The sequence below is a fragment of the Clarias gariepinus genome, chromosome 16, assembly GCF_024256425.1.
Source record: "Clarias gariepinus isolate MV-2021 ecotype Netherlands chromosome 16, CGAR_prim_01v2, whole genome shotgun sequence".
NCBI classification, from domain to species: Eukaryota; Metazoa; Chordata; class Actinopteri; order Siluriformes; family Clariidae; genus Clarias; species Clarias gariepinus.
The window spans coordinates 13844165-13861720 of record NC_071115.1 but is presented as its reverse complement, the minus strand read 5'-3'; the positions used below and the strand labels follow the sequence as shown (position 1 = coordinate 13861720).

The 17556-nt window shown below is 38.8% G+C and overlaps 2 protein-coding genes across 3 annotated transcripts in view; one reads left to right on the top strand and one right to left on the bottom strand.

Moving 5' to 3' along the window:
- The first annotated feature begins 1004 nt into the window (after nt 1–1004).
- cacng1b (calcium channel, voltage-dependent, gamma subunit 1b) lies at nt 1005–12301 on the top strand. The gene is made up of 4 exons (XM_053515313.1): nt 1005–1245; nt 9248–9322; nt 11595–11732; nt 11953–12301. The coding sequence occupies exons 1-4, from the start codon at nt 1005–1007 to the stop codon at nt 12183–12185; spliced, it is 687 nt and encodes a 228-aa protein (XP_053371288.1). The 3' UTR covers nt 12186–12301.
- Nucleotides 12302–15774: 3473 nt separating this feature from the next.
- Nucleotides 15775–17556, bottom strand: part of helz (helicase with zinc finger) — a 49333-nt gene continuing 47551 nt past the window's right edge. For both annotated transcript variants that reach the window (XM_053514279.1, XM_053514280.1), the window contains one exon: nt 15775–16723. In XM_053514279.1, coding sequence (XP_053370254.1) covers nt 16380–16723 — 344 coding nt within the window. In that variant the 3' untranslated portion in view covers nt 15775–16379. The remainder of the gene's footprint in view (nt 16724–17556) is intronic.

The window sequence follows — 17556 nt, the reverse complement described above, 5'->3', positions numbered from 1 at the left end:
AAGTTGTTTGAAGAAGAACAGAGGAATAAAGTTGTTGTTTTTTAATGTACCTTTGATGGTACCACCCCAAGGAGTCAGTTCTATAGTGCAGTGCAATCACTTGAGTCAAGTATAAATATATAAACTCAGACATTTCCATTTCCGCAACGTCTAGCATGATGAATCCAAGACTACTAAAAATGCAAATATGATCTGAACACTGTCTTAAACACATAAAATGACTTAAATTACCTCTGTGGCATAATAATTGCATACAGCACTTCTACTTGATTTCATTCTTGATTAGCAACATTAGCACTCAGAGTGGAGTACTCTGTTAAGGTTATAGTGCTCATGGAAGCCTTGCACCTGACTAAAATGTAGATAATGGAGAGTCACAAGGGAAAGGTAGGTAGGATGGTTTCTTCCTGGTGCTGGAGGACTATTCGGGCACCCAGAAGGATTCGCTGCCTCTCCCCCTCACTGACTGATGGAAAGTGGATCAGCTTGTATAAACGCCTACGCTACTAATAAAGGCAGATTTCCCATGAGTCCCTGAGATAAAATGAGAGAGCTAGCCATACAGGAAATACATTTTATTATATTGTTACTTAAGGCTGAGAGATGTGCTCTCTATGAGGTGTTTGCAACCAACAGAATCCTGCAAGTGGCTTCAGCCTCTTAAAACACAAGGTGTCGAATGAAAAGTCGTTTCAAACAGCAGGTTGAGGTATATTACCGAGCCGGCTTCTTCGGGACGAAGAGCCATCTACAGTAGATCTCAGCTTGAGCTCAGCTCATTGCACTAAACGCTTAACAGCCTTACAGGGAGGGAGTGAGATGAAACTAGAGCACTGGTATCTGACCCCTTTTTTCCAAGCAGAAGCAGAGATCTGTGGACAACGAGCTGCAGTGAGGGATCCGGTGGTTGTCGTGTTGAGTTTTGGATAAACCCACCGCATAATTTCGAGGAGGAAAAGTACAATACCTTTCTTCAACTTGCTGAACATATCTGCTGCACCAGGATGCTGAAGGACAAGAAGACCAAGGTGAAGATCACCTTCTTGGTCATTGTTGTGGGCATCTCGTCCATGCTTGCGGCCGTAGTGACGGATCATTGGGCCGTCCTGAGCCCTAGAGTTGAAAAACTTAACACCACCTGCGAGGCAGCTCACTTCGGGCTTTGGAGGCTGTGCAAGAAGAGCATCTTTATGGTGGAGGAAGACCCCCAGGGCAAGGGCTGTGGCCCTATCAGTCTGCCTGGAGGTAAGGGAGAGCATGTAGCATCCAGGGAACTTTGGTGCTCATTTTATGCATTGCCTGATTCGACTTGTGCTGCACTTGATTAGGGCAAACCAGTGAATGTGTTAGTGGAAGAAATGCTAGACATTCTTGATCCTTTTGATCTGAACTGAAAGGGTAATCAGATAGAAGAGAAAGCCAGGAGAAGTGTAATACTCAGACTCTTATTCCAGTAAAGCATATACTAGGGTTGGCATGTAATACATCCTGATATAGTTCTATTCACTGTTCTACATGCCATGAATATGCCTGAGGCCAGTTTCCAGATCAGGGTTATGTGAATTTGCATTGATTTGGAGTTAGAACATAATGATAATAGATTTTTTTTTAGCATTAACAATTAGAGATTAGATCTGCGCATGAAAGTTAGATCATTATTATGTTTTTTTTTCTTTAGTCATCTGGATGCAACAAAAAGGTACGACCAGGACTTTTTGGAAATCAGTTTTCTAACAGACGCTTTGAATGGGTTTTGGTTCTATTTTTCTAGACTCTCTCTGAACAGAAATCGTGCTATAGTGTTCTGTGTAGAGCATCTCTCTTTATACTACACTCTTCAAGAATGATTCTTCAGTATTTCTTAGGATGGTCAAGAGTTGTGAAACCTGTTCAAGAAAGCTTAACACTTGGGTATAATATATTTTTTTCCAGAGGGACGACCTCAAAATCTTTTAATAGTGCGGGATTGAGAGTATGATATTTTTCTAAACTTAATAGCTTTCCCCATATACTGTATACTTTAAAGCACACTTCAACATACTGTAGTAACATCAATGTTGAACATCAGACTGAATAGGTGACAGGGTAGACAGATAAACAGCAGAGGTAAGACTGATCATTGTATCCCTCAGTATAGAGTGTAAGGCAGTTTACCATTTGAGCAGTAATGCATCTCCTCTCTTCCTCATCAGGAGGTGATAAATGGAGATTGCACACTTTCTATATGTCCCACAGGCTACAAGAGTGTAATGGAGCGAGCCCCTGTGCTCAAGTCGGTGTGCTAGGAGGAACTCTCCATGGCACAGCCCAAACATTAAACCGTAATAATGGCAGCTGTCTCAAAGCAGAGCAGGGAGGGTCACATCTGCTATCACTCTCCGTTCAACCATGAACAAGTCTCTAAGGTTTATTTTCATTTCTCCGGGAAATACTTTTGATATACTGTACATGGATTACATATGATTGGTTTGATTGAAGAGGGATTGGAAAAGTTTATATATATACAGTTGTGTTCAAGATAATAGCAGTCCAACATCAGTAACCAGATCAATAATTGTTTTTGGGAGAAATGATATTTCTTCATGGTAAATATTTTACTTGTAGGTGTAGTGGAGTAATAGAAAACCAACAGACCCAACAGTCATGATTGGATGCACCTGATTCTGTGTAATTGCATCATTAATTGAAAAGGGGCATGTTCAAATTAAATGCAGAAGAGGTTGTCCTGTCCTGTTGTCTCTGAAAATCACAGGAAGTAAAACGAGTCTTTCAGACATTGTTCAGAACAACAACATACTTTGATTCAAAAGTTGATTAGAGATAGAAAAAAAATACAAAGAAGTGCAAAAAATAATAGGCTGCTCTGCTAAAATGATATTAAATGCTTTAAATGGAGACCAAACCCAGAAAGACCTGGAAGAAAACGGAAAACTACTAATTGATTTGATCAAAGAATAACAACATTGGCAAAGACTCAGCCAATGATCAGTTTCAGCATGATCAAAGAACATCTAAAGTTACCTGTGTTTACTGTTACTATTAGAAGACAGCTATGTGAAGTCAAGCTATCAGCAAGAAGCCCCCGCGAAATCCCATTGTTGGAAAAAAAAAGACATGTGCTGAAGAGGTGACAGTTCGCCGAAGAACACATTGACTGGCCTATAGAGAAACGGGGCATTATTTTGTGGACTGATGAAAGCAAGATTGTTCTTTTTGGGTCTAGAGGCCGCAGACAGTTTGTCAGGTGACCCCCAAACACTGAATTCAAGCCACAGTACATTGTAAAGACGGTGAAGCATGGCGGGACAAGCATCATGATATAGGGATGCTTCTTGTACTATGGTGTTGGGCCTATTTATTACATTTTAGGGATCATGGATCGATTTGAGTACATTAGAATACTTAAAGAGGTCATGTTGCCTTATGCCTAAGGGGAAATGCCCTTAAAATGGGTGTTAACAAGACAACCACCCCAAACACCAGTAAGCAAGCAGCATCTTGGTTCCAGACCAACAAGATTAACGTTATGGAGGGGCCAGCCCAATCCCCAGATCTTAATCCAATAGAAAACTTGTAGGCTGACATTAAAAATGCTGTTTCTGAAGCAAAACCAAGAAATGCAGAGGAATTGTGGCGTGTACAATGTGTAGTACAATTGTTACAGATGTGAAGCTGTTCTCAGAAACCATGGTTATACAACTAAATATTAGTTCAAAGATGCACAAGAAAGATTAAACTTCAAGCATTTTTGTTTAAACGGTAAATTCATCACTTTGTAAAGGTGAATAATGACACTGCTATTTTTTTTAACAGACTAATATTTGTTTTTCTTCACTTTCTGTAAACTAAAAATGCATTTAGCACATTTTTCTTCATGTTGTGATTTAGAATAAAACGTGCATTTGTGTGATTTAAATTAAAAGTTATTATATGGACATTGAGCTTTACTCACTTTCTTCAACACACTGCTATTATTTTGAACACAACTGTATATATCAGATATATTTAAAAAAAAACGCCAACATACATTTGATAATACTGGACTTGCAAGTACTTATGCACAACTGCCGACCTTCATGTCTTAAAATAACAATTGACTGTTAGCGTTGGTACTTAATTACACTTAATTCCATTATTTCATTTCATAACTTGGATATATATATATATATATATATATATTCTTGAGGAAATGTCTCTAGATAAATTCACATGAGTCATTACACTTGATGCAGTCACTTTATAAAACATGACTTACATACAGTAGACTGTATAAAAAGAGCTGCACAAACCCTCCATGACCTTATCCATAGGTTTTCCGCACATATGTCAGAGATCTGGTCGCCGCCATCTTGACAGCAGCTGACCCGGCTTAAAACATTCCATCCATAAACGGGCAAGTGGGTGAAATGAATGGATCATGACTGCCATTTGGAACCTGCCCACCTAAATCAGTTATCACCCAGCGAGCTTGGCTTTAGCTTAACTAAACTTAGCTAATGTCATGTACTTACGTATACCGCTTTATCCTGTGTACAGGGTCGTGGGACACTTAGGGCACGAGGCAGGGTACCCCCTGGACGGGTGCCAAACTATAAGCGCACACACATGCTAATTCACACACTATGGGCAATTTGGGAATGCAAATTAGCCTAATCTGCATGTCTTTGGACTGTGGGAGGAAAACATAGTCCCTGAAGGAAACTCACCAAGTATGGGGAGAACATGGGAGAACAGAAAGTAACCAAACCCGGAACCTGGAGGTGTGAGGCAACGGCGCCTAAGTAGATAATATGAGCTGTCATTATCTTACCTAAATATGTCACATAAGAATGCTCTGTAAAGTCTACATAGACTTCACAGGAACTGATTCCAGGCTGGTTAGACAAAGTGATGCATAGCAAACAGGCTAGTGATTTGACACCTGCAATGCAGCTGTCACACAAACTCAGTTAAATCCCCTAAAATGATTTGCTGTCGAGCCGTGATTGATGTGAGGGCATTATAGTAAGTGACTCCCATCCCACCCTGCTGAGAGAGCTCGGCCAATCAGCTCTCTCTAGCCCCCCCGGCTGCAAGAGGCTACAGCACCACCCGGGAGTCGAACTAGCAATCTCCGGATGATTGGGTGAGGACTTTAAAACCGGACCAGGTTTTTTTTTTTTAATACTTACTGGTAGGGGGTCTACAGGAATTTACTTGCTTTTAGAGCCAGCCTTTAGTGGTCATTCGAGGAAATGCACATTGTGGCACATCTGGAATGGCTTCATTTTTCAGAACCAGGGGTTTCCTCTTGCTTAGCATGAACTTAGTCAACATTAAAAAAAAAAACATCATTATAAAACCACCAGATCTCACAGACATAGACAGAGTTCCAGAAGATAGAAGGCATGAATATTGAGAGGGGAATTAAATAGAGAGTCAAAGGGAAAATGGGTGTCGTCAGGAAAAAGAGTGGGAAAAATCAAAGAAAGAAAGCAACATTAAATTCATAAGTGACTGAAAACTTAACGTTAATGAAAATCTGAATATATTCATTGAAATGAACTAGTGGTTTCATCCACCAGTTGTTTCGGCATGCCGACGACTCTGCATGATGTACGGGTGATAGCTAATGCAACTGTCCAAGACATCGAAATCTATGCATTTGCTCCAGGTGAGTACTACACCACCTAGTTTAGGCAATTTCCTTCTATTAAGACATGATTAGCTCAATCAGGTGGTTGGCACAGAATCCAGATAGCAATCTAAATTCTCCTGCAGTTTTGGGTCAATAGCGACAGTGAAGTCTCACAGCTGCCTTAGAACACAGCAGGTTGGGAAGAGAGGAAACTCCAGCAGGCCAGGTGTGATCAATTTCACACCAGCTTAGCATCCACACAGCGTCAAGAAGGGCTTGGTTTTGATAGCTTCTTCTGTCGTACAAATGAAGCCACGAGTAAACACGTTAGCACTTAGTCCGCCACTTCCCCCTACTTCACACTTACTCATGCAGTTCCATGGCTGAACTCCCAGAGCTATCTCCAGCAATTAGATCTTTGTTTGTGTGTGTATCTAACTGTATCTGAGAGGGAGACATTCAGTGAGTGAGTGGAAATGAGAGCCAGTGAGGGAGCAAGTGTGGATAAAAGAAAGTGAGAGAGATTCTTGAAAACTCCAGGAAAAAAAAAATCCGGCAAGAGACACGAGAGCAAGAGATGATTAGACGAGACCAAAAGACTGTTAGGGGAATGATGGATTGCCCAGTACATGTCGTGCACAAGTCAAGGACAGCAGTCACAACTGTAACACAATTTTCTTTAGAGGTTTTTACCAAAAAATACAGCACGGACTCTGTGGAAGGCACTGCACTGGTACGACCCAAATACCCATGTGGGTAGTTTCCTTTCTTTCCTTCTTTCTTTTATAATTGACAAATTACAATGTCCCAGAATCTAATAGTCATTTTATTTAGGAACAAAATAGGACAGAGCTTCATTTTTTAAGCCATGAACCATCTCATACTCAACCAAACAGCAAAGCACGGAAAGCTTAGACTCAAGGCAACTGCCGTGCCTAGTGTGTGTTTACACTTGTCTCAAGGGGGAGGGAGTTTTAATCAAGAAGTAAAAACCTAATGTGACAGCCACTGAAACCTAGTAATTGACTTCCTCCCCGGGATAAGTGCTTCTATTAACAAACCCGCAAGGTCAATGATATGGTCCGAAACGCTTTATTTGGATGCCTGTTTTGCTCGTCTGAGCTGGCTAAATCTCATCCAAGAATACTTGCTCTGGCTTTCACAGATAGCCCGTCTGATCATCCTAATAAACAAATTCGACCTGATAGAGAATGAGGCAGGAGGTCGCAGAAATCGTGTAAAATGCCAGTTTTCAGCAGAAGCTCAGACTGAGGGCTTGTATCTCTTTGTACAGTGAGATACTGGTGTAGCGTAATTAAATAATGATCATGGAAAGCAGAGACAAATGAATACGAATAGAGAAAAAGTGGTGTGAGGTGCCTGCAGACTTTCTAAAAGCAAGGTGCTTGTTAGATGGATGGATGGATGGATGGATGGATGAATACTTCATTAATTCCCAAACAAAATTCCAATAAAGTTACAAAAACATAAAATGCATTGAGGGTTAGGAAAAAAAGTTTGCATCTACCATCCAAATGATTCTTTATTCAGGTCCCTAAACAAGATGATCAAATATTGTATATATCTCTTTATGCTTAACCATCATTTATAATTTCATGGCGATAAATAAATTATTCAAGAGGGTTCTGTTTTCTTCACTCTGACAAGTTGACTAGTGCCATGGACTCTGCAAAAGGTTCAGAAAAACCCTTGGTTTAAGTTTGATTCGGGTAGAATAAATACTTTGCTAGTCAATCATCCACTGACATTGTTTTCATAAAATTCAAGATAAATTGTCAGTTCACTACTCAGTCCAGGCAAGTTCAATAAAATGGAAATGAATAAAAGTCATCCCTTAACATATAATATATGTTGTTGTTGTTTTTTAAGTTTATTATTATTATTATTATTATTATTATTATTATTATTATTATTTATTACCTTTTCTTAGTTAACAACTGTGAGCACCTGTAACTGAGCATAAGCAATTTCCCTCTGGGATTAATAAAGTTATTTGAATCTTGAATCTTGAATATATATATATATATGTATATATACTGTACATATGTATATATATATATTTTTTTAAAACATGGATCCGCTCTGCTAGTGTGTTCAGTTCTGCCTACATGACCAAAAGCTTTTGGACACCTGATCATCACCCCCATATCACCTTTTTAAACATTCCCTTTACAGACCAACCAATCCAACCGCCCAGCCACCCACCCCAGACACACCCTTTACTATTATTATTATTTTATATACATTACACCAATATGTTGGCCTTTTCAAAACTAGAATTGGAACACAAGAATGGAGGGAAACATCTTGAGAGTATATATATACTCTCGAGATGTTCCTCTCCATTCTTGTGTTCCAATTCCAGTTTTGAAAAGGCCAACATATTGGTGTAATGGTCGGGTTTCCAGAAAGGTTTGGCGATATTGTGTAACTTGCCGTTACACAATGAAAGGAACTTTCATTAAAAGGAACGCTATTAGAGAGCAAACACTTCAAATAACACATCTGCTAATGGACGTGCTTACGTTGTATTATTTATGTCTCTCAATTGCAAGATCTCAGCTACAGTGGATGCAAGGCCACATTTTTTTAATGAAGCTCCCAGTCTACCATCCCACAGCTTCTCAGTCCACCGAGGGATGAAAACCCTGTAAATCCCCAGGAGTAAAGACCTTTAATAATAGGAGCGGTCAAACAGGGTTAATAAATGACGCCCTAAAAGCAGCACGGCAGCCCCTTCCTTTGCTCTCCTCATTGAGCCTTAACTAATACCATAGATAGGAACAGCCTGTTGCTAGGTAACCTCCTCGCAGCATGTTTTTTTTTTTCTTCCTCCCTCTCTCCTCACCCCTGATGGAGATTCTGGGTCCAAAGTAACAAACAGCTCCTCTGTTCCTCTGCCTGATTGCCCATCTCTCTCATGCTCATTCTTTGGACAGAGCAGAGTGAGATGTTGCTTTATGAGTTTAATCTAACACAAAGGTGTCAGACTCCCTCCACACCTCCATAACAACACTCCTGTGCTTCCCCCATGGGAGTCACAAAATGGAGGCATCATCTCTCGAGCGGTGAATGGGGGCGGAATTGTTTTGTCGCAACGTGAGTGGTATGTGGTGCAGGGCTTTGGCCTGTTTAAATAATAAAAAAATAAAAAAATAAAAAACTGGGCCGACTGCAGCGTGAAGGTGACAGGAGGTCAGAGTCTCATCTTTTGCTCTGAAACAAGCAGCAGATGTTTAAGAGTGGGCGGTGTAGGAGTACAACCACTCAGCGGGGTGTAGATTTTCACGAAACATTAAAAATCATGGGTGATAAAACCTAGCTTCTCACTTTTCTTAGGAAAGATTGCCTCGATGTCTAACACGTGCATGCATACAGTAGATAAACCTTTATCTTGGCATGCAGCCTAGAAGATGAGAACGCGGGTTGGAAAACAAGCACACTGATATCCACTCTGTCCACTATATTCACACTCGCAGAATACCTCGTGAGCGTCCATCACGGCTCTCAGGAGGAAATGGCAGCTAGGCTCATTGGCAGTGCAAGTGCGTCGCTCCCGCTGCACCACCAGCCCTCAGCTACAATCACTGTTTTCATCTCTCTTTGCAGTCAAGAACTGCTCCTACTTCAAACACTTTACGTCAGGGGAGGAGGCCGAAGTTTTCGAAGTCAAGACTCAAAAAGGTAAGTGGCCTTCCTCAGGCTTGCCTTACCATGGGGACACTGCTGCATATCAAAGTGGGAATAAGAAGCAGGTGTTTGCACTAATCCAAGTCTGCCATTACCATTTTCTTCTTTAACGCTTAGGGTTAGAATCTGAGAAGAAAAGGTTGAACAGCATGAAACGGAAATGTATACCAAGAGATTTAAAAAAAAAAAACAGTGGAGGAGCATGGAGGAAGGTTGATGCACATACAAAAATACATCAAAGTGCTCCACCACCACCAGGCTGCTTTAAAACATTTTAAAACGTTTTTTTGTGTTTGGGAATGTGTGGGTGCTCAAAAAGCAGGGAGCACCATCTCAAACTGTAGTCCTCAGGAATCAACCAAAACATTAATGTTTTTTATTTCTTTTTGGTTTGTTTTTTTGGTATAACACTTAACAGACATCACCACAAAGCAGCTTTCCAGAAATCCAGATGTTTTTAGATCCCTAAAAAACAAAGCATTGGTTACAATGGCATGCAAAAAAAAAAAAAAAAAAAAAACTGAAATGACACAAGAAATAAAAAAACAAAAACTGAAAAGCAACCATACTTAGAAAAACCAGCCTCTTTAAATTGACCTAGAGGGTAAAAGTATAATATAAAGAATACAGTAAAATATTGAATTCAGTGAGGAATAGTTAGAGATGTAGAAGAACAGGTAAAGATTATGCATCAAAGTGCATGTCGGGTGCACATGTGAAATATGTGCCTGTGTACATATTTCAGTTCCCCAGGTCACCGGCGTCAGAGATTCCTTCCAGCATTATTTCAGTAAACTAAGGTCCACAGAAGGCACTAAGGTACTGTATGTTCAAGTTTATTTAACATAATCGAAAGCAGATATTTATTGGGAAAATGTTATATCAGTCTGCTTACTGTTTTTTATGCCCATGTCTGATTCAGTGGACAAGCTGGGACCCGTAAGAGTTTTTTGTGTTGTTTCAGTTTACACTACAGAATGCATGTGAAAATGTAACTTTATTAATCATATGCTTCCACATTTCACATTTTTTTCCATTTCCCTGTCAGATCACAAAACTCACGCCTTTTTATACTTTAAAACACTATATATATTTTTCTGCAAACATACTATAGCATGACTGAATAAATACGGCAGAATGTACAAGATAAACTGGGGACTGTCTCTCTCATGTGGTTTTCCCTTTGGGTGGCTGTCGTGAAAAAAAAAAAAAACTTCCAAAAGGCCCTTCAAATGCCCTGCTGTTGGTTTGTTAATAATTAAATTGTTTTGTGTTTCGGTACTAGGCACAAAACCCACTATTTATATTGTACATTTAGTAATGCAAAAATATAAATTGTCCCAAAACTACAACCTGTAGAAGGTAAAATCATTAAATCGGACATATGGAAATCATTTAAAGCCAATCATTTAAATCACAGCCGATGCATTAGGTTGTAATTAGATGGGATGCATGTATTTTATATTGTAATTGTTTTCTTTGCGGAAACGGATGCTACATGTTTAGGCAGATTTTTTTTTATTTAGAAAAATTATCATAAAGCAGATTTACCTTTTTTTAAGCTTAATTGAACCTGGGTTTGACCTCTTTATCACCTTTTCCCAAAAAACTAATTAATGATATACCATAGTCCTATCCATGACGAGGATAAAGTAGTTACTAATGAATGAAGTACTTAACACTTCATTAATATTCCATTCTTTTTTTTTTTTTCTGGAAGCAAACTCATGCCCTTCGGGTGCATCATGCCCTTCTGACCTCCGTTTTAGACGTCATTTTTCAGGCAAGTTGGAAAGGAACACGACTGAGACAATACATAAAGGTGAAGCAGAGAATGCCTCTCGACCATTGATGCTGACAAACAAACTGTAGAAGTGTGTGTGGTCCAGACTCAGGTCCAGACTCTGTTAGGTTGATCTGTCAACATGTTAGAGATCCAAGCCGTGGCTCATTTTCAAGCCCTTTTTTCTCTCTTCTGTCAACTCTGAACACATCAATTGCTGGATTAACAATCAATAGTCCTGTAGCTTTTACTTATTAATAAGGCATTAAAAGCAGTGACAGTCTGGAGAGCAGACTGATTAGTGTTATGACCTGATCTAAGGTGATAACTGTCAAAGCCATTCCTGTATAATCAAGCGCGGACTGTCCAGAAAGTAAGGTATGACTAAGACGTGGATTATCCAAAGTGTTTCCTTCTATAATAACATGAACCAGTCACATATACAAACAGTTAAAACACTTTGTGTGTCTGTTACAATTTCAGAGTACAACATCTCAGCCGCTGCCATTGCCATCTTCAGCCTGGCCTTCATGACACTGGGCAGTCTGTGTCTCCTTGGAGCCTTTGGAAAGAGCAGAGACTACCTACTAAGACCAGCTGGCATGTTCTTCGCCTTTGCAGGTGAGACCAGTGCTAAAAAAATAAAAAGCTTACTTAGCATTGTTAAAGTTGAATTCATGAAAATTGTTCATTCCTGGGTCAGCATAGAGGTCATACAGGCCTTGTAGGTCAATGAACCAATGATCTAAAGCAATACAACACTTACTGATCAATATTCTGGAAACCACATAAACCACAAGCTTTCCCTCTCTTCCTTAATGTCCGCATGACGTCTTTCCAGGTCTCTGCATAGTCATTTCAGTGGAGGTCATGAGACAGTCTGTCAAACGCATGATTGACAGCGATGAAACCATCTGGATCGAGTACTACTACTCGTGGTCCTTTGCATGCGCCTGCGCCGCCTTCATCCTCTTGTTCCTCAGCGGGATCAGCCTGCTGATCATCTCCATGCCTCACATGCCACGGAACCCATGGGAGACCTGCATGGACGCTGAGCCTGAGCCCATGGACTAGCAGAGCGCCTTTGCCCATCAAATCAGGGTTTGGCACACAGTAAGAATGCATGATAAAGGAATCAACACATGCAAGGTGTTGAAGGAAAGTTTCGTAATGACTTTGCTATTGTTTTTGTTGGAAGCAAATACGTTTATGCATAAAGGAGATTAAGTCTGCTCTTTTAGACAAAAAATAGCATTTCATCCAGTGTCAGAACTTCCATGTGACACATTTGTATTCATTCGAATTAGGATTTTGTAACACTGAATTATTCTTTAAGGTTCGCTAGGTTATGCGAAGTGGAACTGACGATGCAAGTATCCATTTTAAATTAATCATATAAGCCCAGTTCTCAAAGTATTCCTTTAAATAATTAGATGTTTTAGTAAAGGTTTATAATTTAGGATAATTAAGGTTGCTCTATATTATTATACCATTATTCATTATTACATAATAAAGAGCAACAGACATATCTAATGCAGAATTCTCTCTGTGAGTAATAAAACAACTTAAGAACATCTTGAGATTTTAACATTTATAAAAATGACTCATCATCAAGAATAATCAAATGTCTGGTGATCTCGGATTTTACTTTGTGAAATCCGGCTGAATTCTTGGAAAACAGCCGGAAACAAATGTTTTTTTGTTGTTGCCTAGATCAAATGGCCATTTTAAGAAACCTTATGTATATAGACATGCAAGAAAAAAGACACACATAGATTTATAATGAAATATATGCACCAAATAAGCATAAAGGTGCACATTTTGGTGCCTATGTTGTTAGGTTTAGCTATTAATACATTATCTAGTTAGGTTTAGCTATTAATGCATTATTAGTACTTTGTTGACTTTCCTTTAGCAGCTTTAAGAGCAACAAATCACCTAGACCTAGAACGAGAGGGATGCTCTCAACAGATCAAAGACATCATCATCCAAGACCCAGCTCGATACTCTGTTGATGTTTTACCCTTTTCTTTAAACTGATCTATAATTCTGTTAATGATAGAAAGAGGTGCTTCCAGAAACCTACTAAAGCTGTTTATCTCTGGAACAGCCCAACCTCAGATTGACAGAAGTCTTTGTTGCCTTTTTGAAAAACAAAAATTTATTTGAAATTTTGCCTTTTTGGCATGCTTAGTGATTGATATATTTCAAAAAACCTTAGTCTTAATGCTGTACTTTTTGTTTCTCCCTTTAAGGGATTTTTACGGCAGACCATTCCATCCCCAAGTTTGATGCGTGACAACCCTGGCATTTTTATCCGGGTTTGGGACCAGCAATAATGAGTCCCTGGTTTAGGTCACTGGCTGGAAATCGAACCTGGATCTTTCACATGGTAGGTGAGAAGAGTACCACAGAGCCACCCATGCCAATGCAAATATTATTCATAATAATGGCACCAAACTTTGCTGCACATTTGGACATGCATAATTGTTTAGAACACATTACATTATGTATTGATGTGTTAAACAACTTGGTATGGATCAACTTTTTGAACAGTTTGAACCCACCTATATTTTAATGATCATCAAAGCATTGGACTAATTTTAACCACTGGGTTGCAAATACAGTTTAGTTAATACTCCTACAAAATTCATCTCCCCGCTTTTTTGTGATCGCTTCCTTCGGAAAGATAACTTTGTAGCTTTTCTCTGCAGCCATGACTTAATACCATTCAGTAAATTAATTCGCAGGTATAGTCTGTGGGCCACATTTGGCCCTGGTCACAGAATAAACACTTCTAAAATGGTTTAGAAGGACATTGTATGACATATTCGAATGTATGCAATCTCTATTCTTATTGTATGAAAATAGAGATTGCGCATCTCTGGAACTAAGGGGTGCAAACCTGTTTCAGCATGAAAATATCTCTGAGCACAAAGCAAGGTCCAGGAAAGTTTGCCAAGTTTGTGAAGATTTTGAGGGCCGACCACAAGCCTACTGAACACTTTTGGAACAAGCTGGGACATGAATAAATGCCTGGCCTCTTTGACCAACATCAGTGACTAATGCTCTTCTGGCTGAATGAGTAAATCCCCACAGCCACAATCTAAAATCTAGTGGGAAGCTTACTCAGAAAATCGGAAGTTATTACAACAGTGAATGGGGGTGGATACATCTGGAATGAGACGTTTACCAGGCACATGGGTAAGATTTAATCATGTGTCCATGCACTTCAGGGCACACACAGTATATTTTACCAAAACAATGTTTACCTGTTTTATTATATGATAGTCATTATATGCTTTATATTATATGCCTTGGTTATCTATCTGCAATGATCATGTCAGCCTACAAATGTCAAAAATCTTGTTAGTTAAGTGTGATTTTGTGTTACAGCTAATGTGATGCTTTGAGCAAGTTTTTGATAGTTAACAAGCAATAGCAAAATACTCCTGTGCTGATACTTTGTCTAAATGTGTAATTTAGTCAACCTTACTAATTACTAGTAATTGTTTAGCACCAGAGATCAGTCTAATAGAAATACGACAAGTCTTGTGTTGAAATGGCAGGAGAAATCTTTACCTCAGGTGATTAAAACACTTACTGTATGTGGATGATGCTGATTAGATGTCTTTAAGTTTAACAGTATGTTTTTCAGATTACAAAGGTAAAACTGAATTTTAGGTCAAATGCTACAAAACCTGTAGTCTTTAAAACTACAGTAGAGTGCAAAAGTCTTGTCACCCCATATTTATTCGTATTTGCTTAGACTTTCTTAAATGAATACATTATGGAGTCTTGATGAATAGTTTTCAAGGCGTTCTGAAGGAATTTTTGGATATCTTTTTCGGTCCAGTCCCAGTATCTGAGCAGTTTTAGAGGAATGTGGGTTTTTTTTGAGCGTTTTGTTTAGTCTCACAGCCACCCATGAATCATTTTAACTTAATAAACATTAAGTTTACCTAACTTACCATGTGAAGGGTTTTTGATGACCGCAACACACATACAGTATACAACAAACAGGTTTGTTTTATTAACACCTCTGTTTTAAGTGGCTCACTCACTAGAACAGAATAACGAATGTTTTTCCATCAGCAAATAATGTCTACGCTCAATGAACAAACAGAGCTGGAGCTCTAAATCTGAAAACAAGTCTGTGACTGCAGGTTACAAATAAAATATTGCCATTTTCTCTCAGTTCTCAGCACAAATGAGAAACAAGACAAGCTGCTATCATATGGCTTAAGTGATAAACAACCAGTACCCAAAGTCTAAAACAACAGAAATGTGTTCATTTTGCTGTGGTTTGCTAAATGGCATTTGTCATATGTAAGTAATCATAGAATAATAAAAGTTTCATTAATAATTTTCCTATCTCCTATTCAGAATCAGCTGCAATAACATCATCCTCTGAACATTAAGTGAACATACATTGATTAGTATGATACAGCATCTGATTTGTATTCCCCTGCCCCCAAAAATAATTTCATTAATTTCCCCAAACCCTTAAAAAAAATTAAAACTTACCAAGGCAAGTAATGCCCAAGTCTCATATAAGCAATGTTTTAGTCTATAGATTAGCAAACTGTATTATCGTGTAGAGAACATTCTATACTTTCTCATCCATCCTACCTTTAGAAACAAACATAAAAGAAGGTCTTACTGTGGTCATGTAAATGAAACGCACAGATTTCATCTTTTATTTATTTATTCTTATGTACAGTCTGAGAAAAGTTTGTCTACAGCTATACAACTTTTTATAATAATTTTTTTTTTTGCTCGAGTCGGTTCACCACTCAGCTGCTGGCACGAGAAAACACACCGATAATGATTAATGAACTCATCAATAAAAAGCCAGCTGGTAAATAAAATCACTTCACAACTTTACTTCAGATAATAGGTACAAAGAGAGCAGACATAATTAGAAGAAAAAAAAAAAAGACAGGCAGCTAAGTGGTCAACCAATTCATGGTGTTTTTAAAAATCTTTTTTTTTTGTTTGGTTTTTATGAACTTTTGTGTGTTTTTCTCCAACATTTTGGTATTTTCATATATGCTGATTTCCATTTGTAAAACCACAGATGTCAAACAGTAAAAGAAAGACTAACTAAATTAAGTAAAAAATAATAAAACACAAAAGGCTAACTATCCGACCAAAAATCAAAAGCTGTTTTTTTTTTGTTGCAGTTTTTTGTAGATTGTTATTCAATTTTTTTAATCATTTTCACTCAATAGGGTGTAGATTATTTATATATGTTTATATATTCACTTACTTAAAATACGAGTAATAGCCATTGCTACTATTGGAACTCCCTATGCTAAGGTCTTGTAACAGAGAGATGGGGTCGCTGTTCTTTTTGGTCTGCTCGGGCAGCGGGCAGCGGGGCTTAGGGGGAGCTCGGAGGGCGCTGGCATAGGACATGGCAGGGGGTTTGTTGTGGCCTGAGGTTGGCATGGAGCCCATTCCTCCTGGGTCTGGCGGGGTCTGCTTGCTGGGCAGGAGGGCTGGAAACTGTCCATGCTGCTGAAGCGCTGCAAGGCCAGCGGAGTGAGGAGGCTGCTGCACACACTCAGCCTGGGTATGTTCCTCTGCAGCATTCACTGCCTTAGAAACTGAAAAGAGGATGAGCACAGAATTCGTGAATTATACGCAGAGAAAAGGAAGAAATTACATGCTTATATAAAAATTTCGACTAGAAGAGCAGAAAACGGGGGGGAAATTTTTATTTTTGTCTTAAAACTGCATCGATTCACTTTGACAGACTGTTGTGCAGTTTTAAAGGGAAATTGACTAGCAAGTTTCTGCAGTAGTTCTGGACACTTTGACGACTGCATGTGTTTCTGAAAGTAATGCCAGACAGCTTCCTAAAAAAATGGTACATTATATTAGGTGTTACTTTCAGGCCTTAATTTTTAAAATAATGCGAACAAAACAAACATCATACAGGGAGTGGGAGTTCGGTTGGTGAAAAAGAATGGTGGTAACACCTTTAACCTTAAGATGCACAGGCTACAGCTGAAGGCTACAACAGAGGTTCCACACCAGAAATGGACATCTGAGGCTACAATGGGCATCGGCTCACCAGAACTGAACAAGCGAAGATTGGAAGATAGATGAGTCGATTATCTGTTTAATTCCTTGTGTCAGCAGCTAGCCGGTTTTATACACTTGATATTAACGACATATTGTTACTACACATTGTATAATACAAAGTGTAACAGAACCTACATGGTCCCATTTGTGATTTAATCACAGAAGTGCCTGTTTGAAATTGCTACAGCTAACTGTAACACCAAGTCTTTTGCTTCTTTTACTATTAAATTAGAAGTATTTCTACTACCTTGTTATGAATGACATATATTGACGCGTATGTATTTACAATACAAAACAACATGAGGCATGAATTTTGTCCTCCTAATACATCAGTATTTTAAAAGAAAAAAAA

Excerpts from the sequence above, each read along its gene's own strand:
- cacng1b (XM_053515313.1), top strand. The coding sequence starts at position 1,005 with ATGCTGAAGGACAAGAAGACCAAGGTGAAGATCACCTTCTTGGTCATT. Across the intron at positions 1,246-9,247 it reads CCCTATCAGTCTGCCTGGAG|TCAAGAACTGCTCCTACTTC; the intron begins GTAAGGGAGAGC and ends CTCTCTTTGCAG. Across the intron at positions 9,323-11,594 it reads CGAAGTCAAGACTCAAAAAG|AGTACAACATCTCAGCCGCT; the intron begins GTAAGTGGCCTT and ends TTACAATTTCAG.